The 20,692-nt window shown below is 48.6% G+C and overlaps 1 protein-coding gene across 1 annotated transcript; it reads right to left on the reverse strand.

Annotated features, from left to right (window-relative positions):
- Positions 1 to 1,808: 1,808 nt before the first annotated feature.
- On the reverse strand, positions 1,809 to 4,407 carry egr3 (early growth response 3). Its single transcript, XM_078565407.1, has 2 exons — positions 4,143 to 4,407; positions 1,809 to 2,989 (listed from the first exon to the last, which is right to left on the reverse strand). The coding sequence occupies exons 1-2, from the start codon at positions 4,303 to 4,305 to the stop codon at positions 1,995 to 1,997; spliced, it is 1,158 nt and encodes a 385-aa protein (XP_078421533.1). The 5' UTR covers positions 4,306 to 4,407; the 3' UTR covers positions 1,809 to 1,994.
- Positions 4,408 to 20,692: the final 16,285 nt, after the last annotated feature.

Below are 20,692 nucleotides of genomic sequence, written 5' to 3' on the forward strand. Positions count from 1 at the left end.
CCATCAAACCACTTCATAATTTTACAGACCTCGATCAGGTCGCCCCCTCACCAGCCTCCTCTTTTCTCGAGAGTTGGAAATGGAGAAAGAAATACGTTATTTTTCCAAGAAAGGAAAATAAACCTCGTTGCAAACACAGGGGTGGGGATAACAGGGAATGAGAGAGAACAGGAAAGGTACAGGGGAGATAGGCAGACTGAAAAGGGAGGGATTGGAGGAGAGATAGAGAGAGAGAGACTCAATTTTATGTGGGCTGGAGTTGAGGTCAAAAAAACACAGAGGGACTTCTCTCAGCAAACACAATATATTTATGTTTCAGCATTTGCCCACAGTGCAAATGGTACCACAATACATTAGGTATCTGTCAAATGCCTATACTTTAACTAAATTACAGTATTTGCATTACAATAGACAATAAGCAATGAGAACATCGGTGAATAATCACCATCTCTTCACAAAATCAAGCATGTACCTTATTATAAGGTACCATAAAATCTTAAAAATAAAGCCACAAAATATAATACATCTCTGTTCAAAATACTGTATGCAAAAATCTTCCGGAAAAAACGCATTTCCCACAGGTTTCTTCTTGACTGTAAATATCAAACCACTTTTGATCTCATGTCTGACATAAAATGTCCACATGCAGACATTAAAAACTGGAAAGAGCAAACAATAAAGGAAAACATTCTGCCTTGAAAGAACAGCTTAAAACTTTTTTTTTTGCGCACAGTTTTCGAGGAAATAAATGTTAGCGTGCAGTAACATGCTTGAGATTAATGACTGGGAGTGCTCAGTCAAGGTGCAGAAGTGCTCCCCCTAAAAAAGGGGGTTGGGGAGGGGGGGTGGAAATGAAACAACACAACTTAAGTTCTGAGTGTACAAGTGGTGTGATTTTCCAGATGGGACTTGCACTCCCAGTATGGCTCAACCCAGTGGCCCTGTTTGCCCTGTTTGCCATGTAAAACTGCAGTACACACGCGCGCACACACACAAAACACAAAAGTCAAAAAAGAGAGCGTCAATTTAAAGGAGTCTGCACTAAATTGCACGACACCACATTGTCTGTCTGCCTGGCGGTTCTTACACGGCAGTGGAACCCAAGAAAACCTAGGAACTTCTCGACTTGTTTGGCGTGTGTGTGTGTAATGATGAAGATGATGAGGAGGATGATCATTTGTACAGTCGGCCGGTAAAGACTTTGCAGTGACCCTCCCGAGGTTTGTTTAAAAAAAAGACCAAAAAGCAATTGTGCAAAGTTGGGAGACCCAAGCAAGTATTCGGGGGAGGTGAAATTGGAAGAGTCTCTTTCGCTTGGTCGGTGTGTTCAATTGGATCCGTTGATAAAATCTCACGGGTTTATAAACAGGTTCCCTGGTCGATGCTCTGAGCACTCCGCACTGACCAAAAAAAAATGTGCTCAACAAAACTCAGCCGGAGTTGGAGGAGGGTGGTGGGCTGATAGCTCATGGTCCTTTTTGTTGTCCATTTCACAAGAAGACCCTGTACGAAGGGGAGGTGTTTATAGCTACGCTTCAACAAAATTTGCTCCAGATTGATGCTTCACAAGGCAAGTGTTCAACATTCCGCCGACCATGGTGGCGCGAGTTGCGCCGAAATTCCGCTAAGCGTTTTGACGGAAGGCGTTGCGCCTGGAACACACACACACACACACACATACACATACACGCACACTCGTCTAAAATTTGCACAGAGGCAAAGTCCGCCAGAGCTGAGTGCAGCTTCACGGAATGCTTCCATCCTGCCTGGGGGGCCCCCCTGCGTCAATTGGGCTGCAAATCCAGATTCGCGTTGCGCCGCCAGGAAAAAGCGGGCACAAGAGGGTGAGCAGTGACCTCGGGCCCCGGAATAAAAGGTGCAAAAAATCCACTGCACTGAAGGACGCACTCTGCGGCTGTTGTACATGGCCTGGTGCTGAAGCTGATTTAGTACAATTTAACCTCTCATCGTTGTGCACATGGAGAGAATGGAGTTTAAGCACAGGTAGTCACCGGGGTGCTGGGATTAGTTGGATTCGAGAGGGCTGGGTTCTTTTCCAGCTTTTTCTCCTTCTGTTTGAGGTGGATCTTGGCGTGTCTCTTGCGCTCATCGCTCCGAGCAAACTTGCGCCCACAGAAGTCACAGGAGAAGGGTTTCTCTCCAGTGTGGGTCCTGATGTGAGTGGTCAGGTGGTCACTCCGGCTGAAGCTCCTCATGCAGATCCGGCACTGGAAGGGCTTGTGCCCCGTGTGGATCCTCAGGTGTCGGGTCAGCTCATCTGACCTGGAGAACCTGCGGTCGCAGCCCTCCGCCGGGCAGGCGTGGGGTCGCTCGTGGACCGGGGTCTTGCTGGGCCGGTTCGGATACTTCCTTGGCCGGATGGGTTTGAGGGTGAGCGGCTGCGGGTGGGGGCTGAAGTTGGTGGGCATCTGTTTGGAGTCTGTGTAGGCTTTGATGGTGGTCAGCGGGGTGAGGGGCGGAGGGATCCGAATGGGGTCGACAGAAGAGGTGAAATGTTTGTGTTCTGTAATTGAAGCCAGGTCGTTCTGGTGATGGAACAGGTTGTAATCCGGGATGACCGAAAAGATGTTACTCTCCTGGCTGGATTTGGAGTGATAATCCTGGTTGGAGTAGGGGTTTGTAGTGCTAGTAGGTGGGTTGTGATAGACCTGTTCCTGGTACATTTCACTGCACTGTGGATATGATGCTGGTCCCTGGTAGAGCGGCTCCATCTCGCCCTGGTTCTGCACCATGGTGCAGGCGGTTGATGTCTGGGTGGTCGTTGAGGGGGAGTGAGAGACTCCGAAGATGCCCGCCAAGTTGATGATGTTTTCTGGACACCAATTCGAGCCTCCAAGTGGCCCAGGAGGCGAATCGAAAGCAAATTTGCCCAAGTATGTGAGAGTTTGACTCCGACTTGAGTGCTGGAAAGTGTGTGGATAGGACAGCTCCTGATTGCCTTTGTCCATCCCAACGTCCATCAGTCCATCTGAGCAGGGGGCAAAGAAGAAGGGTCACCATTAGTCTATCGGGACTGGGAACTGCATTCGTTTAGAGAGACAAATATTCACTTCTTCAGATACAAATTGTCTTTAATACAGAGAGCCTTCCCGATATACACCCCTTACCCTTAAAACAGAAACACACGATTGAAGTTGGCGCTGAGCAATTGCAGGCTATTTCAATGTTTGATCAAATGTTGGCGGCAGTTTGTAATGTTGTAATAACTGCTGGTGAACCGCAATAAAAGCCGAACCAAACACACCAACATGAGATGCCACCACACTAAAGTCACAGCGCGTTCGTGCTCCTGCCCCCATCCCCCAGCAATCCACCCACCACCCCAAGTGATGGTAATGCAATAATGTGTAAATATGTCAATGTGTAAAATGCCTGCGTTTTATTTAATCTGCAACTTCACTGTTACACATTGAGCAGCGGCAGCCACATGACATCTTGGTGAACAGCTGAAATTTAGGCGTCGGTATCCTACATTACAGGACTTCAAGTGTTATTCTTGTACAGTGAGAAATATGTATTTCTATGGATCGTTATTGCCAGAAAGTTCCACAGTCGGATTGTAGAGGATACTTTATAATCCATTACTTCAGTCCCATGCACGGGGACTCCATAATATTCGAGAACTATATTACAATTTATCGTTAGTATGCTGCAGAATCATCACTGAAATTATTTAAACGCAGCCCTATGGAAGCAGCTCGCCAATTTATTTCACAGCCCCCTTAATGATTTCTGTTATTGCCGGCTACCTTAACGCACAGATTGACTGCAGAAATGTTGTCGAGAATACAAAGCGCGACAATGTTAAAGCTCCTGCAATGCAAATCTCACATTGAACCCAACTCCATGCAGCAGTGAGAAGGAATACGCGGAATTATTCCAGATTGTACAACTCTTAATCACGAATGGAACTGTAGATAATGCCAGGGAGCAGAGAGTGGAGAACATACATTGGGATCACTTCGGCTGAACCGAGCATTGCTGTATATAACCTGCATACATCTCAATTGTATATCTGAACCCCCTCCCCCGCCAACCACCCAATTCAACACCCACACCTTGGTACAGTGAATGTTCAATACGTTAGATCAGTATTACTTGACATTATTAAGGTGTCTTACCTCCGCCCATTTGACCGTACGCGCTGCCGGAATCGGAGTTAAAAATGTTCATGGATGTTGGTACTGCCGAAACAATCTCATCCTCGGGGTAGACAGTATCCTGCAGGTGGTTTAACAAACTGCTCATTGTCACCGGGATGTTCTCTGCAATCTTCCCTGTCATATCAGAGCACAAACAGCGGGGGGGGGATCCTCTTCCAACCAACGAATAACAGTCCCAGATCACATCGATTAGATATAGATTTCCTTTTGCTCCTCTCTGGGGTTTTTTTTTTGGAAAAAGAGAAAAAAAAAGGAAGAGAATCCGCCAGGCAACGGAAAGGCTTCCAAGCCAGGATGAGGTGGAGTCACTGAGTTAAATATGAAGGAAAACAAAATCATGTATTTCTCTCCTGTTGTCTCTCTTGGTGTTTCTCTGTTGAAAGCTTGCAATGCAATATTGAACTGCTGAAGAATTATGGTCCCCTCAGTATATATAGTGAGAAAAGGAAAGCACCGTGACGTAGATGCCCTTACATGGACATACAAAGAGTTAGATTCGGTGACGTCGAAGGTGGAAACGCACTTCATGGAAGATTGGGGCTTGCAATGAAGTGAGAGAGGCAAAGCAAACCTTGCTCATTGTCAAACAGCAGCACTGAGATCTCACAGCCCCGGGGGGGGGATGAAATTAAAAATATAAAGGGTGGGTGACATTTTTCATTGTTTTGCACCCCTGAGCACAGCGGAAATCGCCCTGCACTCTGCAGTTGGAGCAGCCGCCCAGAGTGTGTGTTTGCACTTGAATCGGCTTTTGTCATTTTCGGGCAGAGTGGAACTCCATATTAGGGCAATGGCAGCCTACGTCACGGCACTCCCCGTCCAAATTTGGCACTTTTTCCGGCCTCTGTGTGTGTGTGTGTGTGTGTGTGTGTCGTTCCGTCCCTGGAGTGGAAAATACTGTCTGGTCGGAACCACATCCTTAAAAAGCAGCGACGTAATGGTTACTTCTGGGCACTCTCTCGTTTAAAATTGTAAAGTAGGAAAAAAAAAAATTTAAAAATCCATTTCCTGATTTGAAAGTAAGAATTAGTGTTTTCTTTGATTCACACTTCATCACCCCCTCCTCCCCACCCCCCCCAGCTCTCTCTCTCTCTCTCCTGCTTTGCAGAGCCATTTTGATTTCCTGCTGTAATGTTAGAAAGCTGTTTTTATTCACTCATTGGGATATGAGCAGATGGCAGCCAGGGCGAGCCCTTTGACAATGAGTCTGACGGCACATTCTCCAATTGCCAGTCAGCTGGGAGAGAGTGCGAAGTTGCTTTCTCTCTCTCCTCCCCCCCCACCCCCCCTCTCTCTCTCTGTTCCACCCACAGGCCTGATCACAACAAGACAGCCCTGTCCCTCATCTCATCGCATCTTCACCCCTGAAATCTCAATGATTGAACAGCAACCATCTAGTTTCAAAACACAAATGATATGTTTTACCTAAAAAGAAGGCCTGAAATGGAATAAGTGCCTTTGACAGACTTGGGATGTGGCACAGTGCACAGTCCCACTTTATAGGTAATGAAACTGACCCACGGGTGATGACAGCACGATTAGCCTGTGCAATCGTTTATTCAAGGATGTATTTCCTTGATCTGGTATCCGGTGTCTAAATAGCTCCCTGTTCACTCTCAACCTCTCAAAAGGTTGGGACTCCTGGGTCTCATTGTACACGAGCCTTATGGATGCATCTTCTCACTAGTGAGACTCCCAGCCACCATAGCATTACAGCTGGCACTGGTCAGCACTGCAGGTTGGCAATGGTCAGTGCTGCTGGTAGGCATTGGTCAGCGCTGCTGATTGACAATGGTCAATGCTGCTGGTTGGCAATGGTCAGCACTGCTGGTTGGCATTGGACAGTGCTGCTGGTTGGCAATGGCCAGTGCTGCTGGTGGGCATTGGTCAGTGCTGCTGGTTGGCAATGGTCAGTGCTGCTGGTTGGCATTGGTCAGTGCTGCTGTTTGGCAATGGTCAGTGCTGCTGCTTGGCAATGGTCAGTGCTGCTGCTTGGCAATAGTAGCACTGACCAGTGCTACTGGTTGGCATTGGTCATTGCTGCTAGTTAGCAATGGTCAGTGTTGCTGGTTGGCAATGGTCATGTGGCTGGTTGGCATTGGTCATTTCTGCTGGTTAGCAATGGTCAGTGCTGTTGCTTGGCAATGTTCAGTGCTGCTGTTGGCATTGGCCAGCGCTGCTGTTGTCAAAGGCCAGTGCTGCTGGTTGGCAATGGTCAGTGCTGCTGGTTGGCAATGGTCAGTGCTGCTGGTTGGCAAGGGTCAGCACTGCAGGTTGGCAATGATCAGTGCTGCTGGTTGGCATTGGTCAGTGCTGCCGTTTGGCAATGGTCAGCTTTGCAGGTTGGCAATGGTCAGCCCTGCTGGTTGGCAATGGTCAGTGCTGCAGGTTGGCAATGGTCAGTGCAGCTGGTGGGCAATGGTCAGCGCAGCTGGTTGGCAATGGCCAGCACTGCTGGTTGGAATTGGTCAGTGCTGCTGGTTGACACTTCTTGTTGGCAACGGCCAGCACTGCTGGTTGGCAATGGCCAGTGCTGCTGGTTGGCATTGGTCAATGCTGCTGGTTGGCATTGGTCAATGCTGCTGGTTGGTATTGGTCAGTGCTGCTGGTTGGCAATGGTCAGTGCTGCTGGTTGGCAATGGTCAATGCTGCTAGTTGGCAATGATCAGTGCTGCTGGTTGGCATTGGTCAGTGCTGCTGGTTGGCAATGGTCATTGCTGCTGGTTGGCATTGGTCAGTGCTGCTGGTCAGCAATGGTCAGTGCTGCTGGTTGGTAATGGTCAATGCTGCTAGTTGGCAATGATCAGTGCTGCTGGCTGGCATTGGTCAGTGCTGCTGGTTGGCAATGGTCAGTGCTGCTGGTTGGCAATGGCCAGTGCTGCTGGCTGGCAATGGTCAGTGCTGCTGGTTGGCAATGGTCAATGCTGCTAGTTGGCAATGATCAGTGCTGCTGGTTGGCATTGGTCAGTGCTGCTGGTTGGCAATGGTCATTGCTGCTGGTTGGCATTGGTCAGTGCTGATGGTTGGCAATGGTCAGTGCTGCTGGTTAGCATTGGTCAGTGCTGCTGGTTGGCATTGGTCAGTGCTGCAGGTTGTCATTGGTCATTGCTGCTGGTTGGCATTGGTCAGTGCTGCTGGTTGGCATGGGTCAGTGCTGCTGGTTGGCAATGGTCAGTGTTGCTGGTTGGAATTGGTCAGTGCTGCTGGTTGACACTTCTTGTTGGCAACGGCCAGCACTGCTGGTTGGCAATGGCCAGTGCTGCTGGTTGGCATTGGTCAGTGCTGCTGGTTGGCAATGGTCAATGCTGCAAGTTGGCAATGATCAGTGCTGCTGGTTGGCATTGGTCAGTGCTGCTGGTTGGCAATGGTCAGTGCTGCTGGTTGGCAATGGTTAGTGCTGCAGGTTGGCAATGGCCAGTGCTGCTGGCTGGCAATGGTCAGTGCTGCTGGTTGGCAATGGTCAATGCTGCTAGTTGGCAATGATCAGTGCTGCTGGTTGGCATTGGTCAGTGCTGCTGGTTGGCAATGGTCGTTGCTGCTGGTTGGCATTGGTCAGTGCTAATGGTTGGCAATGGTCAGTGCTGCTGGTTAGCATTGGTCAGTGCTGCTGGTTGGCAATTGCCAGTGCTGCTGGTTGTCATTGGTCAGTGCTGCTGGTTGGCATTGGTCATTGCTGCTGGTTGGCATTGGTCAGTGTTGCTGGTTGGCAATGGTCAGTGCTGCTGGTTGGCAATGACCAGTGCTGCTGGTTGGCATTGGTCAATGCTGCTGGTTGGCATTGGTCAGTGCTGATGGTTGGCAATGGTCAGTGCTGCTGGTTGTCATTGGTCAGTGTTGCTGGTTGGCATTGGTCAGTGCTGCTGGTTGGTCTTGGTCAGTGCTGCTGGTTGGCAATGGTCAGTGTTGCTGGTTGGAATTGGTCAGTGCTGCTGGTTGACACTTCTTGTTGGCAATGGCCAGCACTGCTGGTTGGCAATGGCCAGTGCTGCTGGTTGGCATTGGTCAATGCTGCTGGTTGGCATTGGTCAGTGCTGCTGGTTGGCAATGGTTAGTGCTGCAGGTTGGCAATGGCCAGTGCTGCTGGCTGGCAATGGTCAGTGCTGCTGGTTGGCAATGGTCAATGCTGCTAGTTGGCAATGATCAGTGCTGCTGGTTGGCATTGGTCAGTGCTGCTGGTTGTCATTGGTCAGTGTTTCTGGTTGGCATTGGTCAGTGCTGCAGGTTGGCAATGGTCAGTGTTGCTGGTTGGAATTGGTCAGTGCTGCTGGTTGACACTTCTTGTTGGCAATGGCCAGCACTGCTGGTTGGCAATGGCCAGTGCTGCTGGTTGGTACTGGCCAGCACTGGTGGGTGATAATGGTCAGTGCTGCTGGTTGGTCTCGGTCAGTGCTGCTGGTTGGCAATGGTCAGCGCTGCTGGTTGGTCTCGGTCAGTGCTGCTGGTTGGCAATGGTCAGCGCTGCTGGTTGGTCTCGGTCAGTGCTGCTGGTTGGCAATGGTCAGTGCTGCTGGTTGGTCCTGGTCAGTGCTGCTGGTTGGCAATGGTCAGTGCTGCTGGTTAGCTCTGGCCAGCACTGGTGGATGACAATGGTCAGTGCTGCTGGTTGGCAATGGTCAGCACTAGTGGGTGACAATGGTCAGTGCTGCTGGTTGGCAATTGTCAATGCTGCTGGTTGGCAATGGTCAGTGCCACTGGTTAGCATTAGTCAGTGCTGTTGGTTGGCACTGGTCAGTATTACTGATTTGCAATGGCCAGTGGCACTGGTTGGCATTGGTAAACTCTGCTGGTTGGCAATGGTCAGTGCTGCAGGTTGGCATTGGTCATTGCTGCTGGTTAGCAATGGTCAGTGCTGCTGGTTAGCAATGGTCAGTGCTGCTGGTTGGCACTGCCCAGCACTGGCGGGTGACAATGGTCAGTGCTGCTGGTTGGCAATGGTCAGCACTGCTGGTTGGCAATGCTCAGTACTGCTGGTTGGCATTGGTCAGCTCTGCTGGTTGCCACTGGTCAGTATTACTGATTGGCAATGGGCAGTGGCACTGGTTGGCATTCGTCATTGCTGTTGGTTGGCACTGGTCAGTAATACTGATTGGCAATGGTCAGTGGCACTGGTTGGCATTGGTCAGTTCCGCTGGTGGCATTGGTCACTATTGCTGGTTGGCATTGGTCAGGACTACTGGTTGGCAATGGTCAGATTTGCTGGTTGGCAATGGTCAGTGCTGCTGGTTGGCAATGGTCAGTACTGCTGGTTGGCAATGGTCAGTTCTGCTGGTTGGCAGTGGTCAGTGCTGCTGGTTGGCAGTGGCCAGTTCTGCCACTGTTTCCAAGGATTCCCCCATGGACCTGGATTTGAAAATGTAGCCTCAAGGTGCCTCCCAGTTTGTAGCAGATTTTTACGTATTAGGAAGTTCAACGCCTCATGTGTTGCTGTGTCATTCTCCAGTCTCCACTGGCTGCACCTAGTTCCTTGGCACTGGGAGCAGCTGCATTGAATCTGATGCCAGACTATCTCTGACACGGTTGAAAATATACACAGAGCCTATCTCTGATAGTGTGGTAGTGGAAGGGTCTGTGCCTGCAACGAGTGCCTGCCTGCATCCAAAAATACAAGGCTGACATGCCCTCTTCCATTTCATGAATACAGGTGGACATTGACTGCACACACACACACACACACACACACCATGGTAACCATGTCCTCACTCCCATTATTCTGCACCCTGTATGACTAAGTGACACTGGCTCCCACGTTACAGGGGTCGATGGCTGAGGTGTAAATAAAGACAGGCTATTGTTCTGTGTTAAGAGGGCAACTTCGAGTGTTGTACCCTGCTGCAGGCGACGAAGCACAGTGGTGAGAACACTGCGGGGACTTTGAATATTGGGGATAAACTTGGCAAAGCTCCGATATGAACAGGAAACAAAGTATTGCGGATGCTGGCAATCAGAACATAAAATGTTGGAAGTAGTCAGCAGGTCAGGGCACCATCTGCGGAGAGAGTAAACAAACAGAGCTCACGTCTCAGGAAGCCATCGACCCGCAAGGAATTGAAACTCTACAGAGCGAAATGCCCATCGGTAGGAGGGCATTCGGCCCATCGTGCGTGTGCTGGCTCTTTGAAGGCCGGATAGATAAAAAGCATCCCGGGGTGTTTCACAATCCCCAGAGCTGGTTCTGAATGAGGAACTCGCCCACCCGTAACCCCCACCCCCACCCCGCTCTCACCTTATTCCGGCTCTTGATGGGGCTGGGTTGAACTCACCGGAGAATCGGCATCAGTTATACCTCCCCCCACCCCCCCCACCCCCCCACAACCTGGGTCATCTCCAACTGATTTAAAGTGTTCCCCAGACTCACGATTCCCACCCCCATCAGCTTGCACCCAGTCCCCACTCTCTTCTGTGGCAGGAGGTCAAAAATAATTTATGACAACAGAATGACGGTGTAGTTTTTCAGTGAAATCTGTACTCCCACCCCAACCAGCCACCCCCACCCCCCCCCCCGCCCCTCCACAATCCCAACCAATCCTTTTGGATTCCCCATCCTATTTATCTCAATGCAATGATATTTACACCGTCCTCATCCAGGGATTCAAACAGCGTTCGTGCAACAATCCATTCCTCTGTCCCTCACCCCCTCACTGTCACTTGACAACTGTGGAGTGGACAAATCAGCTGGGATTTCAGGGAAAGTGCTCTCTCTCTCTCTCTCTGTGTGTGTGTGTGTGTGTGTGTTGCTCCTTGCGGCTCAGTTGGCTGTGCTGAAGGAATACGGTGCAGGCCTGAAGAGGGCAGCAGCAAATTTGAACCTGACCATACTCTTGTCACGGAGGGAGAGCTCATGTTGATCAAGGCAGCGAGAGTAACGTGGCGGAATACAGGGATTCCCCCGAATGACGTCCGCGCTTCCAAAGCAGCACACGCGGGTCCAGGCTCAGATGGTAATACCTGTGGAGAGGGCTGGCTGACCTCCCCCGCACTGCACTGAGCAAGGTCTCCCCCAAGGCTGAGCCTCTCGCTCCGCTCGCATCCCGGCTCTTAAAAGGGCAATAAATCAAAGCCCACCGAGCAGCCAGACCTGCTCTCCCCGCAGTGATATCGGATCGAGCAGGGATGGGAACTTTTAAAACGCAGCATCAATAAGGAACCAATTCAAGGAGGATCCCTGGGATCACATCAGAAACGTTCACCCACCCCCACGAGTGACATTATTTTATGTTTTTAAATGATACAATCCATGGGGCCGGGGGTCTGGGCATTTCTCAAAGGTGGGGCAGTGTCTGGTACAGAGCGGGGGCTCACATCTATCCTGAGAGCTGCAGGAAGGGGGCGAAACTCGGTGACATTCCCCTCTCCCTCGTGGATCCAGCCCAAGTTTCCTGATCCAAGCGATATGTGACCCGGCCCCGGCTGCATTCTCCAAGCCCTGTGTTGCCGAGGTTGGAGCAACGACTCCCAACCGGCTCCACGCAGCACCTGAATTTCCGACTGGCCAGAGGGGCTGAGCCTGAACGCTTGGAGCTTTTGAGAGGTGCCACTTTGAGTCTGACAGCTGCTATTTCGGGAAACAGCAGAGAGGCAAAGGAGATGGGTGAAGTCTGTTTGTTTCACACGCAATTGATTTTTCCTTTGGGGAATAGTAAGGAAGTGTTGGAAGGATTAGCAAGCTGATGAACTCCCCTTTTGGACCATGTCATGAACAGCCCTTTGGGTGGCCATCAAGTCCTGGAATGGGACTTGAACCCTGAGCATCCCTGAGCAAAGGCAGGGAAGCCGGCTACTGAGCCCCAAGGCCTCCAGGGACAGAGTAATACCGGTAGGCTGAGCTTCACTGGAACACTGGAACAGGCCGAGGATAGGGAGATCAGAGTGGGAACAAGGCGGACAATGGAAAGGGCTGGAAGCTCAGGCTCACGTTTGCAACTGAACGAAGGTGTTCTGTAAAGTGACATTCTGCACTGGGTCTCCTCAGTGTGAAGCACACAGCATTGTGAGCAGCAAGATCACCGTACCAACCTGAAGGAAGTACACGTAAATCACCGTTTCACTTGGAAGGAGTGTTTTGGGGGCCTTGGATAGTGAGGGGGGGGAGGAGGTAAAAGGGCAGGTGTTACATCTGCTCAGCTTGCATGGAAAGGTGGGGTTAGAAAGAAAGGGGGTGTTGGGGGAGATGGAGGAGTGGAGCAGAGTGTCACAGAGGGAACAGTTCAGGTGGAATGTCGAGAGGGGAGGGGAAGATATATTTGGTGATGGCATCTCGCTGCAGATGGCAAAAATGGTGGAGGATCATCCGTTCAATACGGAGGCTGGTGGGATGGAAGGTGGGGACAAGGGGAAACCCATCATGGTTCTGGGAGGGAGGGGAAGGGGATGAAGTGCAGGAAATGAGATGGATATGATCGAGGAGCCTGTCAGCCATAGTGGGGGAGATTCCTTGCTTGAGGTTGTATCATCAGAACGTGTGATGAAGACGGGGAAACTGGGAGAATGGAATGGAATCCTGACAGGAAGCTGGGTGTGAGGTGTTGTAAGGTGTTGGTTACTGTTCGGTAGGTCTGAATGAGTCTTTGTAGTTAAACATAGGTGACCTGTAAGTCTTTATTGACCCTTAGAATGATTCACAAAGATACAGTAAAGGGTACAAGCAAGGAGCTGTCTCCATGTTTAGGTCTGCACACAGCTCTGTCCAACACCATACTGACCCTGGGGGTGGGTCATGTGCTCTCCTACATCACTGTGTGGGTGGTATTGTACTCAGCCCTATATGTGCCAGACCTTTATACTACATGAAGATGCTTAGTTGAAGTAGCTGTGGGAGTCAATGGGCTTATAGTCAATATTCTTGGATAGGCTATTCCCCAGAAATGGAGACAGAGAAATCGAGGAAGGGAAAAGTCAGGTGGATCATGTGAAGTTCAGAGAAGGGTGGAAACAAATAGGAAGCAAAGTTGATGAAATTTTGCAGTTCAGGGCAAGAGCAGGAAATGGCACAGAATATAAAGCAGATTTCACATAGCTGTCAAGCAGGCCAGAAGATTCATACATGTCTTAAAATTATAATTCTCCAAATCCAAATCTGATCCTGAATTAAGTTTCTGCCTGAATCACCACTTTAAAATAACTGAATGTGAAATATTTTCTATCAAACATATGCATGGAACAGTTGAAACAATACCTTTATATAATCAGTCATAAATGAATGAATATCAATTTCTAAATTATGGTCTCTGAATTGTTTTTTTACAGCAAAGAAACTGTTGCATTAGGAATTCAACGTGTAACATAACCTCAAAGAAGGAAAAGAAGAGACAAATTAGCTATAATTTCAAGCAATCAGCCCGCTTTCAGTAGCATCAAACCGTATATAATGTATACTGGGCAATTTCCCTGTAATCAGCTGCAAATTATTTCTCGATAAACCTGCGGCAGTGATGTCAGAGGACAGCTTAAAGCCATTCGTGTAATATTCTACTCCTTGCGGTATTGAATAAAATTGTGTCATTTTGATCAACATTAGTAGCAATTATGAATTTAATTACCTGCACAAACTTGATTCGTGTACATGATACAAAAAAAAACACGCACTGGGGATCATTTCAGGACATCAATCTGATTTACGGGTTGGGATCATGTTTAGAAATGTTCTGAAGTTTTCTTTTGTGGTCGACTCCTGATTAAACTACAACTTGTCATTCATTCTCTGCAGACCACGAGAACACCAGTCTCAGGATATGGGGTCGGCCATTTAAGACTGAGGTAGAGAGAAGTTTCTTCACTCAGAGGGCGGCGAAGCTTTGGAATTCTCCAACACAGCGGGTTGTGGATGCTCAGTTGTTGAGTATATTCAAGGCAGAGGCTGACAGATATTTGAGCAAGGAAATTAAGGGATACGGGGATATTGCAGGAAGGTGGAGCTGAGGCAGAAGATCAGCTACGATCTTGGTGGATGGTGTGTAAGAAATGATATTTTTCAGAATATGATAGAATTCTTATGGAATTAATTGGCATTTCATGAGACTGAAAAAAAGTTGTTTCTCTTCTCTGTGGTAAAACAGGTAAACAGTCCCGAGACATGTCACAGTCTCCTGGTTCAAAGCTTCTATGTTGACATCCCTAAGTCAATAGGACAGCATCCTGTGCACTTTTATCTATACAAGTCTCCAGTAAAGGCTAACAAATGACTCCCAGCATGAGGTAAACTAAAAGATTAAGAACATAGGGCCAGGTGTAGGCTATTCAGCTCTGGGAACCTGCTCCGCCATTCAGTAAGATCATGGCTGATCTGCTCGTGGTCTCAGCTCCACTTTCCTGTCTGCCCCACATAACCCTCGACTCCCTTGTCCATAAAAACATCTGTTTGACTCTGCCCTGAATATATTCAGAGACCCAGCCGCCAAGAATTTCTGGGGAAGACAATTCCACAAGCCAACCATTCTTTGAGAGAAAAAGGTTTCTCTTCATTTCTGTCTTAAAAGGGAGACCTCTTATTTTTAAACAAAGTCCCCGAGTTTTAGATTAGCTCAAGCTAAAGTGTTGGGTGCGGGGGCGGTGGGGGGGATGGGGTGTTGAAGGGGGAGCCTGGGGATGTGTGCTAAGGTACCTGTCCAGGGGTCTTTGGCCAGACCTATTTGAACAACTAATTGACCTTGGGTAAACAACCGACTCCTAAAAATAAAGTACATGAGCGGGTGCTCGAAGACAAAGAGCATTGCTCTTCAGGCAGCTGCCTGATCTTCAAACGGAAGAAGACTAGGGAAGATAGAAGAAGACCTGGGAAAAGAGCTTCCTAAAACCTCAGGCGCACAAGCTACAAAGATCAACACACTCAATGCCATCCATCCATTTCTCCTCCAAGAACAGGAAACTGCTCTCACCTGTCACAGGTCAAATACTTTTCCTGTCCATTGAGCTGATACATCATATCTAAACTATTGCTTTTAATAAACTTAATAAACTAACTTAAAAATAACTTATGAGTTCTCAGCTGCCTATCCTTGACTCCTGAACCTTAAAACTTACAGGTGCAGCTGGTCCAAAGAGCCAAGTGGCCTAATCGTGCTCCTATCGTTCATGTTTAATTTTTATTCATTCATGGGATGTGGGCATCGCTGGCTAGGCCAACATTTATTGCCCATCCCGAGCTGCCCTTGAGAAGGTGGTGGTGAGCTGCCTTCTTGAACCGCTGCAGTCTATGTGGTGCAGGTATACCCACGGTGCTGTTAGGGAGGGAGTTCCAGGATTTTGACCCAGCGACAGTAAAAGAACGGCGATATATTTCCAAGTCAGGATGGTGAGTGGCTAGGAGGAAAACTTCCAGATGGTGGTGTTCCCATCTATCTGTTGCCCTTATCCTTCTGATTGTAGTGGTCGTGAATTTGGAAGGCACTGTCGAAGAAACCTTGGTAAATTCCTGCATTGCCTCTTGTAGATGGTACACACTGCTGCCACTGTGCGTCAGTGGTGAATGGAGTGAAGGTTTGTGAATGTGGTGCCAATCAAGCGGGCTGCTTTGTCCTAGACAGTGTCAAGCTTCTTGAACATTGTGGGAGCTGCAGTCATCCAGGCAAGTGGGGAGTATTCCATCACACTTGTGCCTTGGAGATGGTGGGCAGGCTTTTGGGGGTCAGGAGGTGAGTTACTCATCACAGGATTCCTAGCCTCTGACCTGCTTTTGTAGCCTCAGTATTTATATGGATAGTCCACTTCAGTTTCTGGTCAATGGTAACCCCCAGGATGTTGATAGTGGGGGATTCAGTGATGGTAATGCCATTGAACATCAAGGGGTGATAGTTGGATTCTCTCTTATTGGAGATGGTCACTGCCTGACACTTGTGTGGCGCGAATGTTAATTGCCACTTGTCAGCCCAAGCCTGGATATTGTCCAGGTCTTGCTGTATTTGGACATGGACTGCTTCATTATGTGAGGAGTTATAAATGGTGCTGAACATTGTGCAATCATCAGCGAACATCCCTGCTTCTGACCTTATGATGGAAGGAAGGTCATTGATGAAGCAGCTGAAGATGGTTGGGCCTAGGATACTACCCTGGAGAACTCCTACAGTGATCTCCTGGAGCTGAGGTGACTGACCTCCAACAACCACAACCATCTTCCTTTGTGCTAGGTGTGACTCCAATCAGCAGAGAGTTTTCCCCCTGATTCCCATTGACTCCAGTTTTGCTAGGGCTCCTTGATGCTACACTCGGTCAAATGCTACCTTGATGTCAAGGGCAGTCACTCTCACCTCACCTCGGAAGTTCAGCTCTTTTGTCCATGTTTGAGTCAAGGCTGTGATGAGGTCAGGAGCTGAGTGGCCCTGGAGGAACCCAAACTGGGCATCAGTGAACAAGTTATTGCTAAGCAAGTGCTTCTTGATAGCCCCTGTTGATAATCCCTTCCTTTACTGATGATGGAGAGTAGACTGATGGGGCAGTAATTGACTGGGTTGGATTTGTCCTGATTTTTGTGTACAGGACATACCTGGGCAATTTCCACATAGCCGGGTAGATGCCAGTGTTGTAGCTGTACTGGAACAGCCTGGCCAGGGACGTGGCAAATTCTGGAGCACAAGTCTTTCATACTATTGTCAGCGCCCATAACCTTTGCATTATCCAGTGCCTTCAGCCGTTTCTTGATATCACGTGGAGTGAATTGAATTGGCTGAAGACTGGGATCTGTGATAAAAGCAAAATACTGTGGATGCTGGAAATCTGAAGCAAAAACAGAAAATGCTGGAAAAACTCAGCAGGTCTGACAGCATCTGTGGAGAGAGGAACAGAGTTAATGTTTCGAGTCCGTATGACTTCTTCAGAGCTGAAGAGAAGCGGAAATGTGATTAAATTTATACTGTTTAAGGGGGGTGGGGTTGGTGGAGCTGGATAGAAGGCCAGCCATAGATGGGGACAAAGGGGAGATTGACAAAGATGTCATGAACTAAAGGATAAAGAGAATGTTAATGGTAGTGGTTAGTGCTAAAAAAGGTGCTAATAATGGTGTAAAGGTAAGAAAGCAGAATGTGATTATAGCAGAACAAAGGTAGCATTGTGTGAAAGAACAACATTGAACAAGTAACAGATGGCTTTGTCAGGGATGGGGTGGGGGGGTGAGGGGGCAGTTGTGGGGCAAAGAAAAGATAGAAAATGGGATAGAAGGAGGGATAAAAAAGGGATAAAACCATGGATAAATGAATAAAAATAAAAATAAGCGGATAAAAAAAATGAACATAGATAAAAGGGGATTTAAGAAGGAGGTGAGGATGGAGGAGAGAGTTCACGGTCTGAAGTTGTTGAACTCAATATTCAGCCCGGAAGGCTGTAAAGTGCCTAGTCGGAAAATGAGGTGCTGTTCCTCCAGTTTGCATTGAGCTTCACTGGAACAATGCAGCAGGCCAAGGACAGACGTGGGCATGAGAGCAGGGTGGAGTGTTAAAATGGCAAGCGACAGGAAGGTCTAGGTCAAAGCAGTCACCCAATCTGTGTTTGGTCTCCCCAATGCAGAGGAGACCACCATCTGTGATGCTGGGGACCTCCGGAGGAGGCTGAGATGGATCATTCATTCAGCACTTCTGGCTGAAGATTGTAGCAAATGCTTCAGCCTTATCTTTTGCACTGATATGCTGGGCTCCTCCATTATTGAGGATGGGGATATTTGTGGAGCCTCCTCCTCCAGTGAGTTGTTTAATTGTCCACCACCATTCACGACTGGATGTGGCAGGACTTAGATTTGGTCCGTTGGTTGTGGAATCACATAGCTCTGTCTATCACTTGCTGCTTATGCTGTTTGGCACACAAGTAATCCTGTATTTTAGCTTCCCAAGGTTGACACCTCATTTTCAGGTATGCCTGGTGCTGCTCCTGGCATGCCCTCCTGCACTCTTCATTGAACCAGGGTTGATCCCCTGGCTTGATGGTAATGGTAGAGTGGGGGATATGCCGGGCCATGAGGTTACAGATTGTGTGCGAGTACAATTCTGCTGCTGCTGATGGCCCACAGCTCCTCATGGATGTCCAGTCTTGAGCTGCTAGATCTGTTTGAAATCTATCCCATTTAGCACATTGGTAGTGCCACACAACACAATGGAAGGTATCCTCAATGTGAAGGTGGGACTCAGTCTCCACAATGATTGTGCGGTGGTCAATCCTGCCAATACTGTCATGGACAGATGCATCTGCGGCAGGCAGGTTGGTGAGGATGAGGTCAAGTGTGTTTTTCCATCTTGTTGGTTCCCTCACCACCTGCCACAGACCCAGTCTAGCAGCTATGTCATTTAGGACTCGGTCAGTAGTGATGCTACCGAGCCACTCTTGGTGATGGACATTGAAGTCCCCCCCGCCGCCCAGAGTACATTCTGCACCCTTGCCATCCTCAGAGCTTCCTCCAAGTGATGTTCAACATGGAAGAGCCCTGATTCATCAGCTGAGGGAGGGTGGTACGTGATAATCAGCAGGAGGTTTCCTTGCCCCTGTTTGACCTGATGCTATGAGACTTCATTGGGTCCAGAGTCGATGTTGAGGACTCCCAGGGCAAATCCATCCAACTGTGCTGCCACCCCTTCTAGGTCTGTCCTGCCAGTGGGACAGGACATACCCAGGGATGGCGATGGTGGAGTCTGGGACATCATCTGTAAGGTATGATTCCGTGAGGATGACTATGTCAGACTGTTTGCTTGACTAGTTTGTGAGACAGCTCTCCCAATTTTGGCACTAGCCCCCAGATGTTAGTAACGAGGACTTTGCAGTATCGACAGGGCTGAAATTGCCGTTGTTGTTTCCGGTGCCTAGGTCGATGCCAGGTGGTCTGTCCGGTTTCATTCCTTTTTTGTGACTTTGTAGTGGTTTGATACAACTGAGTGGCTTGCTGGGCCATTTCAGAGTCAACCACATCGCTGCGGGTCTGGAGTCACATGTAGGCCAGACCAGGTAAGGACGACAGATTTCTTTCCCCAAAGGACATTAGTGAACCAGATGGGTTTTTACAACAACTGGCAATGATTTCATGGGGCTTCTAATTCCATATTTTTATTGAATTCAAATTCCACCATCTGCTGGGGCAGGATTCAAACCCAGGCCCCCAGGATCATTAATCTAGCGATTATACCACTACGCCACTGCCTCCCCCTTGATTCTTCAATCCCTCATCACAATACTATATATCCTAGAGATCTGGGTCAGCCTTAGATCAGCAGTAGCACTCTGATCTCAGTCCCACTTCAGGGTTTGAACACGGAGGACCAAATTTTTTGTGACTGAGACAGCTAGCTCGGACCTGCCTTGGTAAAAAGGCCCTCTTGAGACCCAATTTTTACCATGGGAGGGGTTGGGGGTGGGATAGAGTCAGGCCCGGAAGCAAAGCATAGGCAGCGATGGAGGTGGGGTGAGTGCTGAGGTGGGCTGGTTAGAAGGCCTGCCTCACTTCTCTGGGACAAGCTTTCAGGCCCTCGAGCCCTCAACCCCACCCTCCCGATGCCTCCACATACCCTCTGTGCCGACTCAATGCCAAATCATGTCCCCACCCACTCCCATGCCCCTGATTGCCAACTTGCCAACTCAATGCCTACTCATGCCCCTCACCCACCCTGCTGCCAACTCCATAGCTATCCACCTAGTATCTACCATGAGCAGGCCTCAAGAGGAGATGAAAAAAATTCTAACAAAGTCATACAGCTCCCATTTACATGCATTTGATAGTGAAAAAACTCCCATTCATGAAATCCATTCAAAGCTTTTGAATCTCAAGTGGTTAATCTATTATTAAAACAAACAAACTTCTATTCAGACTCCACATCAAAGACAGCTCATCCTTTAATAGCTTCTTCAAACTGTCAATCTAACTGTGAATCCAGAAAACCCTGCTGAGATAATAGCAGCTTTTGAAAATTAGCCAAGCATTCATAATGACATGATAATAGCCTTTGGGGATAGGACAACAAAGGCCGCTATTGAAACTGCAGAAATAGATGTTAATCTTTTTTTCTTACCTACACCTGGTGACCTGTCAATCAAAGCAGTCCAGAAGAGTTATTTTTTTTACACTCACTGACAGCCTCAGCATATTTTTTAACTGTTTAAAGTGCAGGGCATTTTTAAAAATTTCAGATTATGATCACATAAACAGATATTATCCTCCTTTTAAGGGCATTTACTGCATCAATTTGTGACTTCCACATTGCGGGTTAAGGCTTTTGCAACAGAAAAAAATGGGCTCTGTTTTACCTCAGTACTATCTTCAAATGGCCCTGCTGATATTGGGTTTCCTGGCTTGTGATTCATGCCTTACCCCTTTGCCCTATCAACAAAAATGGGATCTGTCGGAAATGGGGGCGGGACCTCTCCATCTGGGTCCAGCCCGCCATTTTTAAAGGTCCGCAGATCCTTCCTAACTCCGTGAAAATCTGGCCCATGAAGTCTGACATGAAATGGGGGCAAAAACAGCCAATTTGGCAGGTTGCATGCACGGTGCATCCTGAGCTTGGAGTACTCCAGCCACCAGTATAGGTATGAGGTGTTCTCGACCT

The sequence above is a fragment of the Cetorhinus maximus genome, chromosome 20 (genome assembly GCF_964194155.1).
Source record: "Cetorhinus maximus chromosome 20, sCetMax3.hap1.1, whole genome shotgun sequence".
In the NCBI taxonomy this organism is placed as follows: Eukaryota; Metazoa; Chordata; class Chondrichthyes; order Lamniformes; family Cetorhinidae; genus Cetorhinus; species Cetorhinus maximus.

What these genes read in the sequence shown, in the direction of transcription:
- egr3 (XM_078565407.1), bottom strand. Translation starts at nt 4,305, where the DNA reads ATGACAGGGAAGATTGCAGAGAACATCCCGGTGACAATGAGCAGTTTG. An exon ending in GTACGGTCAAATGGGCGGAG is followed by an intron (nt 2,990 to 4,142) that starts GTAAGACACCTT and finishes CCCCCTGCTCAG; the next exon opens with ATGGACTGATGGACGTTGGG.